Source organism: Hylaeus volcanicus, chromosome 4 (assembly GCF_026283585.1).
Source record: "Hylaeus volcanicus isolate JK05 chromosome 4, UHH_iyHylVolc1.0_haploid, whole genome shotgun sequence".
In the NCBI taxonomy this organism is placed as follows: Eukaryota; Metazoa; Arthropoda; class Insecta; order Hymenoptera; family Colletidae; genus Hylaeus; species Hylaeus volcanicus.
Window position 1 is genome coordinate 8,003,121 of NC_071979.1, and position 19,665 is coordinate 8,022,785.

At 40.0% G+C, this 19,665-nt stretch overlaps 2 protein-coding genes across 2 annotated transcripts; both read left to right on the top strand.

Annotated features, from left to right (window-relative positions):
• Positions 1–345: 345 nt before the first annotated feature.
• Positions 346–5,210, top strand: LOC128875794 (uncharacterized). The gene is made up of 6 exons (XM_054121681.1): positions 346–540; positions 810–951; positions 1,043–1,421; positions 1,495–1,779; positions 1,862–2,729; positions 4,853–5,210. The coding sequence occupies exons 1-5, from the start codon at positions 475–477 to the stop codon at positions 2,511–2,513; spliced, it is 1,524 nt and encodes a 507-aa protein (XP_053977656.1). The 5' UTR covers positions 346–474; the 3' UTR covers positions 2,514–2,729; positions 4,853–5,210.
• On the top strand, positions 5,012–12,388 carry LOC128875797 (sorbitol dehydrogenase-like). The gene is made up of 8 exons (XM_054121684.1): positions 5,012–5,209; positions 7,250–7,283; positions 8,251–8,411; positions 8,976–9,139; positions 10,362–10,546; positions 10,621–10,799; positions 11,111–11,232; positions 11,625–12,388. The coding sequence occupies exons 1-8, from the start codon at positions 5,156–5,158 to the stop codon at positions 11,776–11,778; spliced, it is 1,053 nt and encodes a 350-aa protein (XP_053977659.1). The 5' UTR covers positions 5,012–5,155; the 3' UTR covers positions 11,779–12,388.
• Positions 12,389–19,665: the final 7,277 nt, after the last annotated feature.

The window sequence follows — 19,665 nt, forward strand, 5'->3', positions numbered from 1 at the left end:
AAATTACCACGCAAAAGCGCCATCTAGCGGTGAAAAAAGGAACTATTGACGACAAATTTGAGCGTTTTCCCGATAGAGGCGCTGACTAAACTCCGAAAAATAGTTCGGGCTCTCTACCACTAGATGGATATCGATTTGAATAAAAATTTTGTTTATTTGTAAATTATTAATCCAAACATTAAACTAATGTCACAGGAGTGTGAATTACATGATAATAATGATCATTTTGTTATGATTTTATTCCGAAACGTGCGCTTTTCGAATGCTCGAATTTTCGACTTCAGTTAGATTTCGAATTCAGCTTCAGAATCAGGATTTGAACATCATCAGAGTTTCGCCTCTACAAAAATACTAAGAAGCTCTGTTGTTATATTATACATGTGCGAATACATGTCAGAAAAGTAAATGGAACTTGATGTTTGAGATATTTATCGTGTGCAAGACTTTAATGTGTAAAACAAACGTGAAACAAATATGGGAAAATTAAACGTCACAATTTTACGATATTTATCACGGGATGATTTCCGTGTTTTAACAGCTGTAAGCATTTGTGATAATTTGTGGTTATATTGATTTTGTTCCAAATGTTTTCAATATATGTTGCTCTTGCTTACCTTTTTTTTTATGTACAAAAATGTATAATTTTCGTTAATAAATGAGTTGGTGCATGTCTAAGTTATATTCGTATTACATTGATATATATCGAAGTTATTTGGTTAGCAATCAAACGATTTTGTTGAGCTAATGATTAATGAAAATTACATGTTTGTCTGCTAAATAGTTTATTATGTTAATATTTGATATTTCAGATCGAGATGGGAATGAAGAATCATGAACTTGTTCCTGCATCATTAGCTGCTCAGATAGCAAATTTACGTTATGGAGGTGTTCATAAGTTAATGAAGGAACTGTGCAAGCATAGACTTCTCAGCTATGAACGTGGGAAACATTGTTAGTTGCTATCAGATTTCCAGTGTTTAAAGAACTGAATTTTTATTTTATATTCAAAAATGATATTGACTTATTTATCATCACTTTTTAGATGATGGTTATCGATTGACAAATGCTGGTTATGATTATTTAGCTTTAAAGGTCTTGGCTCAGAGAGGTACCTTGTCCTCATTTGGTAATCAAATAGGTGTGGGAAAAGAATCTAACATTTATGTAGTTGCTGATGAACAAGGAAATCCAGTTTGCTTAAAGCTACACAGGTTAGGAAGAACATGTTTCAGAAACATTAAAGGTAAAAGAGACTATCATGGGCATAGGAAGTCTGCATCATGGTTATATTTATCAAGAATATCTGCTACAAGAGAGTTTGCTTATATGAAAGCACTTTTCGATAGAGGATTTCCAGTGCCAAAGCCAATTGATCTTAACAGACATTGTGTTGTTATGGAGCTGGTTGAAGGTGGACCTCTGTAAGCAAAATTCAAAATGTCTGTAAATTTTAAACGAATTATACTTATTTTATGAAGTAATATTTCGTTCTAGGTGCGGCGTATACGAAGTGGAAAACGTTGAATCACTTTATGATGAGTTAATGAATTTAATTGTAAAACTCGGAAATCATGGAGTCATCCACGGCGATTTCAACGAATTTAATATCATGATGACAAATAGCGGGAAAGTAATTTTAATCGACTTTCCGCAGATGATTTCCACTGAGCACGTCGACGCTAAAATGTATTTCGACAGAGATGTGAATTGCATTCGCGATTTCTTCAAAAGACGTTTCGCTTATGAAAGCGAGTTATATCCAACATTTCAAGATATTTCGTAAGTGATGAAAATTAAATAGAGTATGTCAAGAGATACCAAACCTAACACTGTGTACTTATGAACAATAATTTCTATTTAGGAGGGAGGATTGCATTGATGCAGAAATTAAGGCCAGTGGTCTGACTAAACAGATGGAAAAGGATCTTTTAAGGGAAATGGGTATTGACGAATCTGAAGATGTGGAAGACAATCAGCTAGCAGAGGAAACCGAAGAAGAGAAAACTGTAGATGAAAAGGAAATTGGTTACCTACAACATCAACTCGAAATCTCCATGAAAAATGAATTTTCGTGTACATCCAGGCCAATTATAGCGGCATCAGAGACAAATAAAGCTGAAGATTCGGAAAGTTTGGAGAATCAAATCGTAGAAGAAGGTGTTAGAAACATCGATATAAATAAGTCATCGGAAAGCACAGAGAACTCAAAGTTGTGCAATTTAAATGTCAAACATAACCTAGAATCAGTAAAATCACAAACGTTCAATTCGGAAGACGAGTACGAAGAAAGTAGTAAATTCAGCGATTCAAGAAGTATGTACAGTAATACCACGACCGCTACAATCGCTCCAGAAGTTATTAAACAAAGGGTAAAAGTAACTTTACAAAGACGCGATAAGAAAGATCAATCAAAAAGAACTCTTGTGAAAGGTGAAGCAAACGCGGTTACCAGAGTTAGAAGAGAGAACAGGGATACGATTAAGCAATCGACGGGAATATGGGGGTGGGAATGAAATATTTGTTACTCGTAAATTATTTATAATATGCGAACGATTGGTACAAACGGTAATAAACCTTTATCCGTTGACGCGTTTGATTGTTTCTTTTCCTACCTCTGTGCATATATACAAATGTTTCGCAACTCTTTTGATATGTATAGAAATACAGTTAGTTCTCGACTTATACGGCTAGTTCGTTCTGGAACTTCTCGTGTATGTGGACAGTGTCAAGTAAGTTTTACTTAATTGTAAGCCTTTGGACAGATTTACTACTTTAGTGAAGGGGATCTTGTCAAATGCATGATAGCGATTGGTTACGTATTTGTATCATTATTGAGCGGCTTATTGCGTACATAGCTACAATGTACGTATATTGTCATACAAAAATAACTTGGACAGTGGCGAGATACAGTCAGAGGTCGCTTTTCAATCTAACCTTAAACAAGGAAAACTAAGCAAGACAACGCAAGGAAATAGACCAAGTAAGATGGAAAAGAATTAGTGGGATGTTTGAGAGAAGGATAGAAGATCACGAATTTCAGAGCGGAGGGTGTTGTAAATGTTGAGAAGAAAAATTAATACGGATCGTGTATTATTTGCATTACGACAACGCGCTCATACATACAAACTCATGTGCTTGTTTATGTTCATCCTTTCGCGCCATACTGTAAAAGTGATAAAACAATATCGATTCCGTAGCTTTGCCAGTGATTTCTGACCTGACTTTCGTGCATAAAAAATGATAAAGACAGTTTTATATTTATACACCAGACTTGTTATTATGGAATACGCGTTACTACTATTTGCTAATTACGAACTATCTTTACAGATTGTTTAATATTAATTATTAAGATAAAAATGTAGCAAGAAATGGTTCTCTATAACGATCTATTGGAAAGAATAAATTAAATTTGTTCACTTTTAAGGACCTATGTAACATGTCGCCCAAGGGCACGTGCCTTTTCTGTCCTCGTCTGTAATAGTATGTATTCATACGTAACGTTTAATTCTAGCGAACAATTATTGAGATAAGATGTTATTTGTTCAACGTGAAAGTTAACATTATCCTGTAATTCAGACATCAATTCTTCACCGAACAAATGACAAGATATTTATCTTTTATTCGTTACTCGTAATTGTTTATCTAGATGAGAAGTTTCGCCCGTTATCAATACATGGAAACTTGCGTCGCGCAGATAAGATAACGTTTAGTTCGTTTCAAATTGGACATGAAAATAAAAAATATTATTCCATCGCTGTTTCCATACGTGGTCCATTTCGCAATGGATCAGCGATCTCTGAACTTTAAACCGAATCGATGTCGAGCAATTGAAGTCTTCATTTTCAACTTTGATCAATTCTGGCTTAACGACTACCTTGGGGGTGGGTGGGACGGAGGACCTGGAAACAGAAAAGCTTCCAGTAATATACAGGGTGTTTCGTTTAAATCGCAACCTATCAAAAAAATGTTTTTACAAAAGTGATTTGGTTCAAATGGACAAATTATATGGTATAAATAGTTTGATTGTAAGTAAAGCGATGGAAGAGATTTGATAAACAAATTAATTTTTGAATTTGCTCTATTATTGTTACATTAACATCTAAGAAATCAGGTTGTCTATTTATACAGGGTGTCCCAAAAGTCGGGGAGGAGCCGGAAATGGGGGGTAGCTGAGACGATTCTGAACAACAATTTCCTCTGCAAAAATGTCGGATGGGGCTTCGTTAAGGAGATATTAAGAGAAAACCCCGACCAATCAGAGCGCGCGTAGACCGTTGGAGCGGCCGCGGTAGCGAAGGCTACGCGCTAGGCGGCAGCGTCAATGTCCTTCGATGCACGTCGTGTCACTTGTTCGCGTACAAGCGCGGCCGCCAGCGCGTAGCCTTCGCTACCGCGGCCGCTCCAACGGTCTACGCGCGCTCTGATTGGTCGGGGCCTTTCTCTTAATATCTCCTCAACGAAGCCCCATCCGACATTTTTGCAAAGGAAATTGTTGTTCAGAATCGTCTCAGCTACCCTCCATTTCCGGCTCCTCCCCGACTTTTGGGACACCCTGTATAAACACTGCCGCACAAAATAACTGAGCGCAAGTCACGGGAGAAACTATTGGTACAATCTAATATCATACTCGTTAAACATTCACTCTCATTTAATTTGCATTCAATCGAAGTAGTGGATTATATGAAATTTTCTTTTTTACCATTATCGAATCAATTCCATACATCGGTAAGTACGGAAACGTTGAACATAAAAAATATAGCCACGTAAATTGAAATCGGTGAACGGTAAGTATATTTGTTTTAAATAATTGCGAAGTATTCTAAAATAAATGACAATTCAATTATGATTTTAGCCCACCACCGAAACATTTATCTTCATCGTGGCGAGGAGGTGAAATTTGAGAAACGCTGGCCTACGGTATAGATCGACGAGGAGAAGCGTCATTTGTCGATCGACGAAAGAAGGAAAGGTTTCCATGGGTTATGGGTGATAAGGCAGCTCGTCGTGGTGATAGCGAGAACTAACCGTTCTCGGCGGGTGTTCATATATAGACGGCGCGCGTTCTCCTTCTTTAGTTTCGAGTCGGGTCCCAGTGTTCTTTCGGGAAATATTTCGTTTCCTTCCATTTGTTCGAACGCAACCGTCGCCTACGATCATGGCCAAGGACAATCTCACCGCTATTCTTTACGGCATCAATGACATTCGTTTGGTCAGTACGAATTTTTACGTGTACCTTGTACACGAACATAAGCGATTAATGTTAATAAACGGATCGTACAATTTCCACCTCCTTCGGTATTATGAATTACGAAAATGTTTCGAATTGTTTATCTGTAGAGGCAAGCTTTAAAATTGTGCATTTTTGGCACAACTAAAATGCCAAGTGCATAATTGCCAGAGCATAATTGCCAGAGCATAATTGCACTTGGCATCGATGAGAAATAAATTTAACAGATCGAGTGTCTTGGATCTCTTTCCTTATCTTGGGTATTAGTGCATAATCCGAGTAAATAGCGGAATTTTAATTATATTCACGAGAATGATACGTCTCTACTAAAATAAACAGACGTATTCCTGTTCGTGTTTAGTTTGAGAATTCGTAAGTTCCGAGTTTATTTGTGGTAAGTCTTCGGATTTGTAGCGTTTGGTATGTGACCCAACAGAAAGTCTCGTGACACTCAATCTGTCGAAGACGGCACGAGTGAGATTACCTTTCGGCTCAAACTCGATTCAATTTCTTCGTCTCTTCGTTATTAATTGAAAGTGAGCTACATTAACTTTTTGAATGGCGACGAGACGAGAACAGACCAGATAACTAGAGACGAAACATTTGCGTTCATTGGAGGATCAAGGTCATCTATTTCTATCACTGTATGCTCATTACTGTGGTAGTTAAGTACCTGCACGCTCAATCCCTTCCGTATTATTAGCGAATAGAGTACACTCACGTGTTGAACGATGTCATTCCATTACCTTCTATTGCCTAAGTTGATGTTCAGCGATGCCCTCCCGCTCACCTTGCGCTATACCAACAAATTCAAACGAAACTGTCAATCTATTACGCGGTTCGTAACGTGCTTCGAAATCTCTCTGCGTTAATCGAATTGGACGTGGAAATTAATTCTGTGCCTATACATTCGATCGTTTGGTACACAATTTGGTTCACAATTTAATTAAAAATATGTATCGGACATTTCGGTACGTTAAATTACCGACCTATTTAAATTCTCAACCCGATGGTCATTACAACTCGTCTATGCATGCGAATTTCAGTAGCCCGCAACTCGTTGTTGTTCTTCTAACAGGTTACAATTGTACTTGGGATTTCTTACATACAGAAATTATTTTTCTTTTTTATTCGTAACTCTAGTTTAGAATTAAAAGAAGAAATTTGAAACTGCATAACTTCTTTCGATCTTCTTTTTAACACTCCCTTCAGGAATACCAAGTGTTTACCAAGTGTTTACCAAGTGTTTACAGTTTCGATATAGTTTCATGCCCGGAGCTCCGTAACCGCTTGTGTGCCGCGAGGTGATCTTGGGTGTGCCGCGATGATTTTCACGAGAATAAAAAAACATTTTAACCACCGCGTTAGTTTAAATTTGTCCAAGTCGTATACTCTTCCAATTTTCGTATATGTATGCTTAAGCGTCAACACCCTTGTGTCTGAGTGGCGACGCACTTTAGTTAATTAACTTTGATTAAATGGGCAAAAGTAAATACCACTCAACAAACTTTATATTTAAATTTGTAGAGGACATTTTTTTTTTTGGTTGTTCTGTAACTATACATTTTTATTCTCGCGTTGGTGTACAATTGAAACTGCTTCATATATATAAAACTTAAATAAAAGTAAATGTCTACGTACATAGAGCTCTTTTGTTGTGTTTTTTACTTAATGAAAACATATACGTGTTATTGTAATTTATGTATTTGCAAGCTTTTACATGTGGTGTGCCGCGAAATTATCGATAAAACATTGTTATGCCGTGAAAGATAAAAGGTTGCAGAACACTGCCCAAGGGTGTTCAAATCTAATAACAATATGCGCGGTCATCAGAGTCGGCTCAGGCGTTTGCGAGGCTCCAGCCAACACCCGATGCCAAAATAATTTTTATTAATATTTACCATTAATATTATATTAGGGGAGATCACGTTTCAAGTAATCGGTATTCTTGATTTTTAAGATTATAAATGATTGCTCGCTCTAATTCTGTCGTATCAAACGTTCTTATATTTTTCATTTCAGGAACAAACTCCTATCGAGGAGCCTAACGACGATGGTAAGTGTCGCTCTGGATTTGTTTATTCCTATTCGATCTATTCGCCAATTTTCTTTTCTTCCTCGACCGAAGAGATTCATTCGTACGTTTATTAGGTGTTTAGCTAAACGATAGTTTGAGTGTAACGTTAGAGAACTGTTGCAATTAAGTGTCGTCTCTACCATTTGACGACAAACTATAGAACTATAGGATGATTAATTGGCGTTGCTTTGTTTTTAAACGTCTATGCATCGAGTGCGAACGTATACATTCTTCGAAGCAACGAAAACTAACATACGAACGTATAACGCAGGGTTTCTCAAACTATCTTCTGTAAAACATCGTAGTTAATAACTAGAAAAATGGCACAGAATTGAAATTTGAGTGAAAATTTGTCTGATATTTCCATTTACCATAAATGCATAAAAATCCGCGTGCTAGTCATATTTAAGATTAGTCGTGACGGGTTATGTAATCGAGTTATCGAGTTACGTGAGTCGAGATTCGATGTAATCGTAAATAACATACACTTTCCATTAGGATGCTTTCCAATGCAAGCATTAATTAACGATAAGATAGCTTTCCTTCTGTTTATCTCTCTTTATATCATCCTTTCGATCCGATCGATTGAAAAAACCGATTAACAAAAATCCGACGATGATCGATCAAGTGTGATTGAATTACTCAAGAGTGATTGAATTACTTCGAATTTATGATGTACAATTTGAGTCATCTTGAACACTACTCGATACCAAAAGACCTTGAGAGCCTCAAGATTCTCAAGTTCGAACAGTATGACTAATAGAAGATATCGAAGACAAGTTGGATAATACGAACGAGTTCAGAAATCAACTATCTCAAACGCATTTGCATCGCATACAATTACAATTTACACTTTTACATTGCTCGAGATCGCTGTGACCTGTATTCAGAAAAGTTAGCTGAAACACGTTCCTTTTAATATCAAATCTGAATTTTACGTTTTCAGAGGTACTCCTTAGAATGAGCTGCGTTGGAATTTGCGGTTCCGACGTGCATTATCTTGTAAAGGGTGGGATCGGTGATTTCGTGGTGCGCAAACCCATGATCATCGGCCATGAGGCCTCTGGTGTGGTCGCCAAGCTAGGAAAAGGCGTGAAGAATTTAAAGGTAATTCGAACGAATCCTCTTGCGGGACAATTTGTTCAATCTCAGAAGCATTATATTATTATTAAATATTATATTAATACAGTCTGATATCTTATTGTTCGAAACATATTCCAAGGTCAAGTAAAATACCACACTTTTAATCCTTAAGTTTCCATAAAAGTTTCGGACAGTGATATCTTAGTATACTATAATAATATAATATTGATATAATACAATATAATAATATTATTGCGAGCACTCTTCCGGATCGAACGCCTGTCAAGCTGACATTAGATAGCCAGATGCCATTATGTGCAGACGAACCGATATACTATTCTCGTATATTAGAGATTGTATTCGATTACTTTTGTTCTCGTTAACGTTCTGTTCCACTTGTTGTACAGTAATGTTTCATTATGATGAACCTGAAATGTAACAATATTATATTAATACGATAACATCGTATTCTATCGAGTATGTGGAGAGCGTGTAGCAGTCAACCCTTTACGAAGGCTGGCTAAAACGTCTCACCTAGTACTGGGCGAAGCTCCTTCCCGATCGTTTCTCAACAAATGTTCGAATTAGGTTGGCGATCGAGTGGCCATCGAACCTGGCGTATCCTGTCGCATGTGTCACTTCTGTAAGGAAGGACGTTACAATTTGTGCAAGGATATGGTATTTTGTGCCACGCCGCCGGTCCATGGCAATCTGAGACGTTACTACAAACACGCAGCCGATTTCTGCTACAAGTAAGCCACGATTGAGTCAGTAGCAATCTGTAACCTTCTTGCTAGGGGTGTGCGGGATCCCGGTTGGGACGGGAATTCCTCCCGGGATCGGGATGGAATCCCGAGAATTCCAGAATCCCGAAACCATTCGGGATTCACGAGAATTTCGAGATCCCGTAAATCTTCGGGATTCCCGGAATTTCGAGATCCCGTAAATCTTCGGGATTCCCGGAATTTCGAAATCCCGTACATTCGGATTGCTGAAAATTTCAAGAATAACAACACTTTCGGAAATCCCAGATATTATTCTATATCCCATACATTGTCGGGAATCCCGAATATTTTCGAGATCCCGTACATTCTCGGAAATCCCGGATTTATGCGGGATCCCGCATAAACTCGTGAATCCCGGATATTTTCGGGAATCCCGAACATTTTCGAGATCCCGTACATTCTCGGAAATCCTGGATTTACGCGGGATCTCGTGTATTCTTGGGAATCTCGTATCAACTCGGGATCCCGCATAAACTCGTGAATCCCGAATATTCTCGGGAATCCCGCACACTTTCGAGATCCCGCATAAACTCGTGAATCCCGGATATTTTCGGGAATCCCGAACATTTTCGAGATCCCGTACATTCTCGGAAATCTCGGATTTATGCTGGATCTCGTGTATTCTCGGGAATCTCGTATCAACTCGGGATCCCGCATAAACTCGTGAATCCCGAATATTCTCGGGAATCCCGAATATTCTCGGGAATCCCGAATATTCTCGGGAATCCCGCACACCCCTACTTCTTGGACATTCAAGCTTTCCATAAATATACAAAAATACACAGTCTGATTATTATATCGATTCGCGAAACATTTGTCTCCGTACGTTTCGTATGCGTTTTTTACGAATGCAGAAAATCGGCAGTCTGACGATAGTTACCCATCTATATATATAAGAATGAAGTCCAACATAAAGATACAATGGTTTGACCGCGACATATTAAAAAGTTCGACAAGGTTATCGTCGTCGCTGCGGCTTTGCGTCATTGACTGTTAAGATAAGGGGGAAATGTTATTTATTCGGCAATTTGCAACACAATCTAATAAGATAACGATCCAAATGCACGTACGTGACTATTATCTCGATTCAACGAGTTCTATCTTTGATTATCTTTGATGTCCTCTTGCTCGAATAACTGACGTCCTGAAAGCCTCGGGTATCGTATTCTAAGGATTTCATTGATCGCAGGTTACCGGATCACGTAACGATGGAAGAAGGGGCACTGTTGGAGCCTCTGTCTGTCGGTGTCCATGCTTGCAAACGCGCAAACATCGGTATCGGCTCGAAGGTGTTGATTTTGGGCTCAGGCCCCATCGGTCTCGTGACCTTGTTGGTAGCCAGGGCTATGGGTGCCAGCAAAGTTGTTATGATTGGTGTGTTGAACGTATTGCTCGCTCTTTTCTGAAACATACTATTCCTCTTTTGTGACACTGTGTTCACTGTCCAGATCGGCTGAAGAGCAGGTTGGACGTCGCGGAGAAACTGGGTGCTGACGCAACGTTATTGGTGAAGGAGGAATACACGGAGCCGGAAGTTGTGAAGAAAATTCACGATCTCTTCGGAGAAGAACCTGACAGATCGATCGACGCTGCTGGGGCTCAGTCGTCCATTCGGTTGGCAATTCTCGTGAGTTCCTTCGTTTTGGATCGCATCCAGCATCGATGAGACGACTTTTGGCTCTTGACACTTTATTTACCTTTATTTGCTTATTTATTTTTTTACCTTTATTTGCACAGTGTTTCAGAAATTGAATCACCATTTACTATTCATCACCAGTTACTATTACCATAGTAACAATATGGAAGAAATAATGTCAGTCTGTGTAAACGCGTGTTAATATAGAAAATTCTTGTTCAAATTGCAAACTGTTTCTAAATAGGTAAATAAAGTGTTAAAGTTTGTTGCAAGGTCTCGTACAACGTGTTGTTCGTTTTCAGGCGACCAAATCCGGTGGAGTGGCAGTTTTGGTAGGGATGGGTGCACCGGAAGTCCAAATTCCATTGATCAACGCCCTGGTAAGGGAAGTCGATATTAGAGGAGTCTTCAGATACGCGAACGAGTAAGTTTTACTAATGTTAATTGTGTCTGTTTTACTTGAAAACATTACTTCATAAAATTCAGTTATCAAAATTAAATGTTAACACGTTCCGCGCCACGATTTATGGTATACGTTAAACTTGACCTGTAGGCCACGTGTACCATAAATGAAAACATATACTTCATGACAAATTTAATTCCGGAAAATATTTTTCTACCGAAAGAATGAGGCGTCGCTGCAGTATAGAACGAAATAAAATAAATTAATTACTCATGGGTTAATGATGTAGTGAAATACTGTGTGAATAACGTGTCAATCTTCGATCAATTTCATCAAAACTTCAAATGGCCTGCAATTGCCAAGGAACGTGTTAATTACCCGATACGATTTAAATTGCAATTTTTGTCTTGCAGTTACGCTGACGCCCTGGAACTAGTGGCCTCTCGAAAAATAGACGTGAAACCGCTGATAACCCAAAATTACAAAATCGAGGAGACCGTAGCAGCGTTTGATGCTGCAAAATCTGGACAAGGTGATGTCATCAAAGTCATGATTCATTGCGACTAGTCGAAACAAAGAAGGAAAGGAAACGAGAGCAACGTTTTGTCGCCTACCTTTTACACAATGACGAAATTCGATAATTGTAAAATGTTTAGGAAATCTAAGGGAACAGTCCCGAATGAATCGATACCGTGGATGTTAAACACTTTACGCGCGTCAGATTAGACAAAGGGTTGACGTGTACCATTGGCGAACTTGAATTATTATCGACGACACGTAAATCAGATTCAAGGTCTTCGAGTTTTTATCGTTTCGCTGAAACGCGATGCGTAGATAGTGTAAAATGCCATATTGAAATATATTATAGCGACGAGCGTCTGGCACGCATAGACTTTAAATGTTATTTTGTTGTATACATAACGCGATTGGAAATATGGAATGCGTATTATAATTGAAGAAGTAACTTTCGAATATGCCGTAATGGAAGACGTGTTCGACTTTGTAATTTTATCGTTGCGAACGCTGTATGATTACACTACTAGAATACTGTATAATGTTGATAACGTAATCTAGTCGATTTCGCGATTTTTTAGGGACTAAGAATGTTTCTGTTGTTGTCAGTTGATATTGAAATTTCAGTGTATATATATTCAAAATAAAATGTTTTCGAGATTAATATGTCAGAAGAAATTACTGTTAATGTTTACCTAATTTAAATTACGCGCACTTTTTAACCCGCCATCTAGCGATAGAAAGGCCGAACTAATTTTCGGAGTATGGTCAGCGCCTCTATCAGGAAAACGCTCATGTTTGTCCTCGATAGTTCCTTTTCTCACAGCTAGATGGCGCCATTTCCGCTATTTTTTTTACCGGCATGATGGTAATGTATCGACACGAATGATAATGTATCGACACGAATGGTAATGTATCGACGATGTCGGTAAAAAGCCCGCCATCTAGCGGCGAAAAAAGAAACTATCGAGGACAAACTTGAGCGTTTTCCCGAGATAGGCCCTGACCAAACTCCGAAAATTAGTTCGGCCTTTCTACCGCTAGATGGCGGGCTGAAAAGTGCGCGTAATTTGAATGATATAAGGTAAGCGGTTTAAAATAATACGTGCACGCGTGAATATACACAAATGTTTAAAGGATATTTCACTTAAATTACTTCATATATACTCACCGTAAAGCAACTACAGTGCTATGGTAAACATACATAAAGTAATTCGAGTGAAAAACGTAAGTATCATCACGTGCAAGGTTCTCGGTGTATTAAGATGCCTTATTAAATTGAATATAGCACGTAGTCTTATTACAAGAATTCATTTTTTCCTTGGATATCGTATACATTCTATTTTCTTATTCACTCCCTCAAGTCTGGAAGGGTTTAAACACGAGTTTAACTTTTGAAGTCTGTCCTGCTCGCTACATGTAGCACGAAATCAATGAATGACGAAACGAATTCACCGGAACGGAAACCAGCCGTTCCAAGCTGCCTTCGCGTGAAAAAGCGACGAGTATAAATCGAACGATTATGCGAGAGTCGTGACGCGTCGTTCGCTGCGACGCTCTACTCTCGGGAAACACGATTGGATTGATTCTGGTGATAAATCTTTCCTCCAATTCACGAGGTCGAAGCTGAGCCACCTTTTCGATTAAAGGAATTCGTGAGAATGCCTGGTACTTGATATAATAAAATGATAAAATACCGTTAATATGCAGTACTGTACAAGTCTTAGACCATTTACATTACATCTTCTACATTTCTATGGTAAATGGAAAATGTGTGACTGAGAGAATATTAAAAGTTGCACGGTTTTTCTTTTTGAATAAACAGCGAGTATAGAAAGGCACAGAATTATTTTCAACATTCGATATTATGCACACGGCGGCCTAAGACTCTCGCCCGCTACTGTAATACTCTCCACCCTATATTTTTCCATAAATACTTTTTTGATATTCAGTCATCAGCGAAAGAACGCATAATCAAGGCTCGCGCCATGACACGCAACGAACGCAGAGCATTTCAGCGCGCGCACGACTCCGTACATCGAGAGTAGCCGCCGGCGAGAGTGGTTATCAGGAGGCTGCGATTGGTAGTGCCCTCTGACCCCTACGAAGGCATAGCTCCGCCTCTCGTTTAAGCGCCTCGTCGTATATGTATACGCGCGTTAAAAACAGCCTTCTTTTTCCGTTGGGTCGCGGTCGTTCGTTCTCGACGAACCACCCCATCGTGCAACCCCCAAAACAGCGATTCCAAGCAAAGATGAGTCGTCAGGACAAAAAAATTTTGTTACGCGTAGATTCCTCATAGTTGACGACTACTTTGATATTATAAAATAATGTAAAACATTGGTATTATTTGACAACGTACGCGATGGTCTCATATTATATTAGTTGGGCCAAGAAGTTCGTTCGGACTTAAAGCGGAAATAAACAGCGATTTTTCTTAACCTATTTACTAGGCAAATTTAAAGCCCTTCGTCTTGGGCGCCAAGATTCGATAGAGATGCGTGATCTAGAGATGTTTTAATAAGAAAAGTTACTATCTTCTTGTGCAACGATTCGTGATTCAAAAGGTGTAAGCTTATCCCTTGAGTAATCGCCAGTAGATATGTTAAACAAAAAACTATTATCGTCTATTTTGTTCTATATTTCCTCATCTTTTGTACAAATTCACGATTCCTCGTTTGCAGAAGTCCCCATCGAGTAATCATCTGAACTCCACAGAGACGAACATCATCAAAAATCGAACGAACTCTTTGGCCAACTCATATACATATCATGTTCAGTGTCACAAAATGACAAGTAAATATTCTCGCGACGCCGACGCCTGGTTCTTTATCCACCTACGATCCACTCTTCTCGATCTCCGTCGTCGCGGTTCCGGAAGCGCGCATCGTTCGCCAAGGAAGCTGCGCTCGATCGACGGAAGACGCGACGGACAAACGAAGAACGTCGCAATTTATGCGTGGGTCGCGAATAACCAATTGAAACACAACGAACGCGCATTACTCCATCAAGAAACGGAAGACACGGAGCCCATTTTACCGGGGCGCGTTCCCTTTGATCGCCGTAAACCGGTTAATCGGATCATCCATCGGAGAAAGGCGCAACGAGCTCGTCTATAATAATAATATTGTCAACCCGATGGTCGTTACGATATAGTACAGTATACATGTAGAAATTAATTCTGCGCTTTTCTAAACTGACCTTAATATTTCGTTAACAATAATACAACCGACAATGTCGATGTAATCCGCGTGTTTCATTTCTTCGAAGGTTGGCACTTTAGCGTAACAAAACGACGACTAAATATTTCTTAAACTAGAGTTATAAGTGTGCGAATATGAAGGCACAGAATTCATTTCTACGCCTGACATCTACGTATAGGGAATTTAGTAGCCATCAAAGTTCGCTCGTTAGAATCTGAATTCTGTAAACTTAGATTACAAGCTGTCGTCCCAATTTCGTTGGACGAGAGTTTCCATTGCTCGCTCGTTATCCGAATCGAAGATGTATCGTAATCGCTGTTTTTAGCCGTCGTTATCGCGAAACGACTAGAAAAGAAAGGGGAAAAAATGGTTGTTTACTCGATAGTCAGTGATGCAATGGGAGTTGCGATACCAATATTCTCGGTTGGATCGTTCCACGAAAACGTTCGGCCAAAATGGCTGTCGATTATGCGAACCCGAAAGTTTGGTAGATCGATCATTTCGAGAAGAATGCTATGAAATTGGTCGAGAGCTTTTCACTCTGTCGGACCTGAATTCTCGATGTACTAAATTACCTAATGTAATTTAATTTTTAGGGTTAACTTGGGCTAAAATTAGCATTGAAAAAATATAAACAAATTTTAATAGCGTAGTCTCGGAGGAAAACTTTCGTCGTGTGCACAAATGACATTCGCCCTAAACGATAGTGTCGGTAATTTTTAAATGTTGTGTCCTCAATTGTGGACGCCAGATCTGAAAGGGTTAAGAGGAACTTTATTTTTATTCACTCGTTAAAAACGTACGTTATTTAATTTATCTATACTAATATCATGAAGAGGTCAAGTTTACTCGTACGTAGGGAGTAATCCCCGGAAATACTGAATCGATTAAAAAAATTTTTTTCAGTAACAAAAAACTACATTATCCCTGAGTAACATAGTTACATTCCTGTTTCGCTACTTCTCTCGTTCAAGTGCACACTATACTTCGTTTTCCGTGGATACAAGATGTTTTGGAGTACCTAAATTAAACGACCCAATTTTTTAACGAACACAACTGCTAAGACTCCTACACGCATTGGCTTTAACGCGACACGAAGGGAAAACAGGGCCGAAGGAACCTGTCCATGCGATTCGATACGATACGATACGATATACGCGCAGAAGGTTGAACGTGGCGACGGGTTATCGGAATAGGACCCACGACCGTATCTCTTCCAGAGAGACGATAAAACGGAGGAATACACCGATCCCAGCGACCAACTGCTATCGCGGTTGCTGGACCGCGCTGGACTCGTTCCAAAATTTACCCCCTCGCTCCGTTCTCCAGTGGCTCGACCTCGAGAGGCCACGACCGCAAACTTTCTTCACCGGAAATGCCTCGCGTTGATCGCTGACACGTAAGCGCGCCGATAACGTTCGCCACTGCCGAATCTCGAAGTATCAGGTTGACCAATAAGTTCGTACGAATTTAAACGGGGAAATGAACAGCGATTTTTCTCAGACAAGGAAGCATATGTACTCTATCTCTTCCTATGTTTTTGGCAAACTCGTGATTCCTGATTTGTAAAATTCCTCGTCAAGTTAGTAATTAGTTATTTCTCTGGGTAGATCGATCTTCTTAACTCTTTCAGACCTGAACACGATTACAAACTGAACGAAATTTTTGGCCAACGCAGGGGATGCTCGCTCGATGCTTTCAGGGGCGAATTTTATCAGGTGCAAATGCAGATGGATGTGGACAAAATATTTAGGAAACGAAGGCGAACGATATTTATCCTCCTCCAAAAAAAAAAATGTGAATTTCAAGCATGTAGACATCGTTCTACGCTTTCCAAACTAAATTACGCGTAATTAGCTGGAGAATGGCGGGACACGATCTAACCTCGATGCAGAGATGGGCAGAACCCTAGGTTTCGAATAAATCTGAAGTTTGCCAATTTGTCTCGTTTCCTCGTTTGGAAAATGTTCAGAAGAGGAACCGAGACAAACATATCGACAAACTTCACATTCATTGGAAGCTTAACTGAGATCTCTGGATTAGGCTCGTAGTTTGTTAAGTATCCAGCGCGACACCACTGAAAATCGAGTGTTTTAGAAACGAGAAAGGAGGTTGGAAGGATCCGTGAAACGAAGGGAGGAATGGCAGACTTTGCAAGCGACCAGGCAGCCCGAGCAGCAAGGTTGGGGGAAGAGGATAAAGAGGAACCGAGACGAGTCGCTTTGCGTTTCTCGAGCGAGGGCACGCGGGGTCGCGCTCGCAGACGGAGGCATCGCCGTCACGTCGGCCAGAAATCACTGCCGTGCGTCGGGGAAAATTCGCTCGGCGATTGTTTATATTGAAATACGTTCGTGCAGGAATGCTTGGAAACGAGTTCGAGCTCGACGTTGCTAACGCGAAATACGCGTAGCTGGCAGCTGAGGAAAGGCTTCGCGCAGCTATTGCAACACTCGATAGGGCACCGTGGTTTTCTATCTCGTTTTAGCTGTGGAAAGGCCAGATATCTGGCTCCTCTAATTTATCTACGATATCCCTGTGGTATCAACGCGTGAAACGAATTGTACGCTTGGTAATAAGGGAGCTACGAGAGCGCGAAAGGTGGCGATCGAACGAAGACGAATGAAGATTCCGTCACGCCACCCCGCTAATCATCTTTCCAGCACGCTACAGCACCTTTTTGCCAGCGAAGCCCAACGCAACATCCTCTTACCCCCGATCTATAGGGCAGTCCCGTCGAGGCGACGTTCGGCGCTGATCGCGCAAACTTTCGTATCGGTTTCTCCAGCGTCGTGTCGCGAGTTCCCGCGGCGCGCGCATAAATTGCGGATAAATCACGAGGAAGACGGGGCTGGCGCACACGGAAAGGCAAAAACTGCGGCCGAGTCGGGCGCAGAAGATCGCGAACGGCGGCGTGACGAGCGGAGAGCGGAGGGCCAGCCGGATGCTTAGAATTTCGATAAATCTAACTTGGCAGGAGAAACAAACGTAGGGATAGAGAGGGAGCGAAGATGAGAGGCTTTTTTCGGCCGCGCAGCGTCGCTTTGGCTCCCGTTCAAAAATTCCGTCTTCTTTTCTCGACGCTGTAAACGCGCGGACGTAACCCAATCGTGATCCGGATTGGCGATGTCGCGTCGCGAGCCATCCCTGGTCCTCGACGAGGTTATCCAGCACTTTTGGAAACTCCGGTCTTTTTCTTGAAACGTGTGGGACCTCGAGAATACGTTCCTGGAAGATTTTAGCGAATTTTTTAACGGAGGTATGACGATAGTTTAAAAGGAACACGTGAAAGATGAAATCAAGGAGGAATGGAGGACTCGATGAAAGAGAAACTAAGCTACGCAAGATAGAAGGGAGCAATAATGATAATTCAAAAGGAAAAATGAAAGATAATATCAAGGAGGAATGGAGGACTTGATGAAAGAGAAACTGAGCTACGTAAGATAGAAGGGAGCAATAATGATAATTCAAAAGGAAAAATGAAAGATAATATCAAGGAGGAATGGGCAACCGAACTTGGATCTCATGAAGAAGAAATTAAGCTATGTAAGACAGAAGGGAGCAATAATGATAGTTTAAAAGAAAAAATACGTGAAAGATAATACCAAAGAGGAATGGACAACCGAACTTGGATCTCATGAAAAAGAAACTAAGCTACGTAAGACAGAACTTCCACCAAGAAATTCCGAATGATGAATTGAAGAGAAAGAAGAACACGCTAATTTCTTAACCGAAACCAGGACACACCAGGATCGCAGACGAATATCTACTGAAAAAGACAGAACGAAGTCGTAGCGTGAACAGTGCGCGATGCGGTGATAAAAGATGAAGATCCCAGGATCCGAACGCCCATATTATTGTAAACTAATAATATAAACTAACTACCACTCCATTCATTTGTAATTTCGCATTCGTTTAAAGAATCCCTAACGCTTACCTGTAATTTCGTGTTGGTCCTCCATTCCAGACAGACTTCTCCGTTTCACCCTCTTCTTACGCTACCGTCGACCGATGTTTCGATTAAACGCTCAAACTTTCTGTAATTCTTATGCGTATATATTTCTGTTCATATTCATACGTATATTCATATTTATATTCGTACCTGTATATTTATATATATATATATTTATATATATATATATATATAATCGTATTTATATTTGCATTTATATGTATGTATATATTAATTATGTACACGTTTTATACAAAAATGTTCTCGCGCCTTTATACATAACTCTGTATAGATATCTTTTCCGCCCTACGAACATTCAACGATAACGCAATTCGTGCTCGGTATAATACAATTTTTCAGTTTCACGAGCATCCGCGTGCGGGACTCGATCGGAACAAGTTCGACGAATTCCGCTAATTGGGTCGATCGTGAATTCGATTCGATTCGCGCTTATCGTTTCCGATCGATACGCGTCGCTCCCTCGCTTCACGAGTTATGTGTCCTCTGTCTGTGTATGTATGCATGTGCAGTGTGTACGCGTCTGTCGCTTTTAAGAAACGATCGCTGCTTAAAAATATTAGAAATATCCCATATACCCCTAAGTGGTTTCTCTAAGTAACTAGCTCGACATTGCCACATTTATCGTAAACGTAGTATTCAAATATTTGTTCATTCTCTCAAACGATCCGTCGTCCCTTTTCCTCGTACAACCCTATACAACGCACCGTGTTCCAGGTATATCGTACAGTATTTATAGAGTAAAAAAAGCACCGTCTCGAAAAAACCGGA

Excerpts from the sequence above, each read along its gene's own strand:
- LOC128875794 (XM_054121681.1), top strand. The coding sequence starts at position 475 with ATGGGAAAATTAAACGTCACAATTTTACGATATTTATCACGGGATGAT. Across the intron at positions 541-809 it reads ATTTCCGTGTTTTAACAGCT|ATCGAGATGGGAATGAAGAA; the intron begins GTAAGCATTTGT and ends TTGATATTTCAG. Across the intron at positions 1,422-1,494 it reads CTGGTTGAAGGTGGACCTCT|GTGCGGCGTATACGAAGTGG; the intron begins GTAAGCAAAATT and ends ATTTCGTTCTAG.
- LOC128875797 (XM_054121684.1), top strand. The coding sequence starts at position 5,156 with ATGGCCAAGGACAATCTCACCGCTATTCTTTACGGCATCAATGACATT. Across the intron at positions 10,800-11,110 it reads CCATTCGGTTGGCAATTCTC|GCGACCAAATCCGGTGGAGT; the intron begins GTGAGTTCCTTC and ends GTTCGTTTTCAG. Across the intron at positions 11,233-11,624 it reads GTCTTCAGATACGCGAACGA|TTACGCTGACGCCCTGGAAC; the intron begins GTAAGTTTTACT and ends TTTGTCTTGCAG.